Genomic DNA, 3,945 nt, shown 5'->3' on the forward strand with positions numbered 1-3,945 from the left:
GACAGAAATACACAGACAATTTCAGTGAGAAGCTGAGAAAGGCACACTGCTGGCAAACACTGATCCCTCAGTGTTCTCAATGCAAGCTAGAGCTGCAAACTGAATGTCTCTTTATTGTACAGTCATGACATTTGGGAAAATAGATGGTGTTCTTTGGGGAGGAAACACCACTGAATTCCAGTCAATTCTTGCTTTGCAGGGGAGGGTGTCAAATGTTGCAGGATGTGACACAGAAACAGCAACCTGAGACACAAGGCACACCTGTCCTTTAGGAGACCATGGCTAGTGCAATAAAAATATAAGACAAAATAATGATGAACATCCTCAAAGAATTAACAAAGACTTGCTGCAGCTCAGTTCTAGTGAATAAAATCTTCTAAACATCCTCTTCAGTTAACCCATTCATAACAATACCTATTGTTGCTATATCCCCTCTGTTTTACTTCCCTAACATTGGTCCAGGCAGTCCATAGCACTGCAGTCTGTAAAACATTCTACAGCACACCCAGTGTCTATGAGAAGCAGCCCAGGGAACTGCAAGCCTGTTCAAAAGCTGTGCTTGAGGACATTAGGAAAAGCAAAAGACAGCTTTTCTTATTGTGTCTTTTTGCAGCAATGAGCTAGATCCAGCAATCTCATGTCATCTATTTTTCTCTTCACAGAAATGGTTTCCATCACAGCTGAAAATGTTACGCAGCTGTACAACATGACTACCCAGGAGCTCACAGTCAGTCCAGAGTATTCCCACAATAATTCAGGGGTGCATCAGATAGATCAATATGAATGTGTTAGTGCAGATGTGTGGAAATGGCTACAGGATTTTCAGCCTGGATTTCTCTGGTTTATATTTATTCTGGGATCAATAGAAAACTCCTTTGTGCTCACCGTCCTGTGTTTCCACAAGAGTAGCTGCACAGTGGCTGAAATTTACCTAGCAAACATGGCATTTGCTGACCTCATGTTGGTCTGTACTTTACCTTTCTGGGCCATTAATATTGCTAATAATTTTCATTGGCCTTTTGGCCAGTTTTTATGTAAAGCCATCAACATTATGAGTTACATGAACTTATATTCTAGCATCTATTTCCTGACACTAGTGAGCATTGACCGCTACCTGGCCCTGGTGAAAACCATGTCCCTTGGACGGATGAGACGAACCGTCTGTGCCAAATGGAATTGCTTTGTAATTTGGACATGTGCACTGCTCATGTGTTCACCTACAATGGCGTTTCGAAATTTGCATTATTTTAAAGAGTACAACGTCACAGCCTGTGTTCTTCTCTACCCAGCCAGCTTCTGGGAGCCCACAAACAACAGCTTGCTGAATATTGTGGGGTTTGTGATCCCATTCTGTGTAATTACCTATTGCACTGTGCAAATCATCAAGGCCTTACGAAGCAGTGAGCTACGAAAAATGAAGGTAGTCCAGACAGAGAGGAGAGCCACCATGCTGGTCTTTGCTGTGCTCCTGCTGTTCATCATTTGCTGGCTTCCGTTCCAGATCAGCACATTCATCGACACAATCCGTTACTTCTCACCCACCCTCAAGTGCCTGGAGGACATCAATGACATTCTGACCCAGATAGCCACATACTGCTCCTACAGCAACAGCTGCCTGAACCCAGTCTTGTACGTGATTGTTGGGAAAAACTTCCAGAAGAAGGCTGCGGAATTCTACAAGGACTTGTTCACAAAGAGGTGCAGAAAATCACAGTCTGTGCAGATGGAAAACTCCCTGGACACTTTAAGAACTTCCATCTCAAGCGAATACCCAAGGAAAAAGTCTGTTTTGTCATTACCCCAATAGCATAATTTTAGGAAATCCTTAAAGGAAGAAAGCCTTCTAGCATGTCAGTCTCCACTAATATCCATCTGCTATGGGCTCACAGAATAAACATGTGGTAGTGTTCATTACATGAGAGAAAAGGGTTGTTTGATCTTAGTGGAAATTCCATAAAGAGACCTGCTTCTAATGCTACTGGATGTTTTTCATGATTGAATCCTATTTTGTAGCTTTCTTACATTTTCATGGCTGAATGATACTTGGCACATACATCACTTGGAATGTTTTCTAAGGTGTACATACAATTCTCCAAACAGAGCCCCAGTACAGAAGCAATTGTCAGGATTCTCCAGCTATGTATGGTACCCATAATAGTGTGTTAGATAAGGGTTTTGGTCTGGGAGGGGCTTGCATTTCAGTAAGTTCTGTTAAGTGAATCCTTTAGGATGCATTTTTAGATGTGTCCATCTTTTGGGCTTTTAACTTCTCTCTTCAGTCATCTGAAACAATCTGATTTTTTCATTGACAAGAAGTACCTTTTTGCAGCTGCTTCAGTTAGTTACAGATTTACACAAGCAAGTAAGCATGAAAAGTAGCTGAAAAAAGGTAAAGCAGCATTGGAAGGGAGCCTGCATCCAGCTGCGTGAAGTTAGCTGAGTTTTCTTCGTAGAAGAAGATTCTTTACCCTTTCTACCTTGGAGTGAAAGCATTCATCTACTCATTTTGAGTGAGTGAATGCTATTTATATTCATGCTTACACTTCAGCTCAGAGACTCAGGTTTTTAGTATTCACAAAGCATAATTAATGTAATTCAATGGATATATAAAATCTCAGCACAACTGGTATAATCTCCCAAACAGAAGAAACTGAGAATATGAAGAAGAGCATCATCTAACTACATTAGAAATCTAACTGAAGATAACAGTGGTCTTGAAAGCTCAGAGTATTCAAGTATTCAGATTCTATTAATACCTACATTTTTTTTGTAGAGTTAATCTGTGAGATTTTAATACAAGATGGCTTTTCCCCAGTTGGACTGTATTTTTGAGCTAAGTTGATTATACATATAAAGGGATTCACAGTGTACTGAATTGTCTGTATGCACTTTAACCTCTAGGAACCTTGATCAAAACTGAGTGGAAGATGATCTAAGATATGCTGAAACTAACAGTCTTCATTCTTTTCAAAGCACTTAAGGCTACAGCTTCTAAAGCTACCAAGGGAGATGGAGTTTGGTGACATGAGTAAACTCAGATGGCAGCTACATGGTCTTTATCTGTGTGAGCTTGAATGGAGAAATAAAGTTCATTTAAAATGGAAAATTTGTATTAAACCTTCAAATAACTAAACCACAAAATGTGTGTGCAAATGTGATTTAAAGACTAAGGGATTTAGATCACTGTATATGATTTATAGGCAATTTCCATGGTTTTTCTTTGATAAACCAGTATAATCCTATGGCATAAATACTTCTATTGCTCATCCTTTCTTTGTCTGAAGCAATGGGGACAACTATGATGAAACACTACAAGGCTTTCTGTTATATCCAGTGTTATCATACTGTCTCATCCATGAGCATGCTGTTCATGCAACCCTTAGACAAAATGAACTCTACACAGAGGTTATTGAGGCAACAGAAGTTATTTTTGAGTATTTGGTACTGAGAAGTAAAATATAAAATACTATTATGTTAATAATAACATAAAAATATAAAAATGTTATTATGTTAATATCACATTAATTTAAATAATGTAAATATATAAACACCATTTTTTTTCTATGCAGTAAGCATGTACAAAAGAAAATAAAGTACTTTGAGAAATGATATTTCCTGGCATTCTCTTCTATAGCCTGTATCCTGTCACTAAGGAATGATTTGTCAGAAGTTCAAATATTCCAGATGCTTACTTGGCTTCCCCGTACACCAAAGGAAAGTGAGCTGAAACAACAGAATTTTAGCTGCTTGGAGATCTTTCTTTTCAGGGCCCATTTCTGAGTGCTGTTGACCACCCTCAGTCCATTTGGAAGTTTAAATCATAATTAAGGCATCTAAGGGTTCTGAAATATTTCTGGTAGCTTTTCTGTGCCTGCTGATAGCTCAAGGTCCACGAGCAACAATGGAAAGCCCCTGCAGCAGCTTCTGCACATCACAGCACAGGCA

At 39.2% G+C, this 3,945-nt stretch overlaps 1 protein-coding gene across 1 annotated transcript; it reads left to right on the forward strand.

The window, feature by feature from the left end:
* The first annotated feature begins 664 nt into the window (after positions 1–664).
* BDKRB2 (bradykinin receptor B2) lies at positions 665–1,807 on the forward strand. The gene has a single exon (XM_058027144.1). It carries the CDS (start codon positions 665–667, stop codon positions 1,805–1,807), a length of 1,143 nt encoding a protein of 380 aa, XP_057883127.1.
* The last annotated feature ends 2,138 nt before the right edge of the window (positions 1,808–3,945 follow it).

The sequence above is a fragment of the Melospiza georgiana genome, chromosome 6 (assembly GCF_028018845.1).
Source record: "Melospiza georgiana isolate bMelGeo1 chromosome 6, bMelGeo1.pri, whole genome shotgun sequence".
Lineage (NCBI taxonomy): Eukaryota > Metazoa > Chordata > Aves > Passeriformes > Passerellidae > Melospiza > Melospiza georgiana.

Coding starts and splice junctions, on each gene's coding strand:
- BDKRB2 (XM_058027144.1), top strand. CDS start 665: ATGGTTTCCATCACAGCTGAAAATGTTACGCAGCTGTACAACATGACT.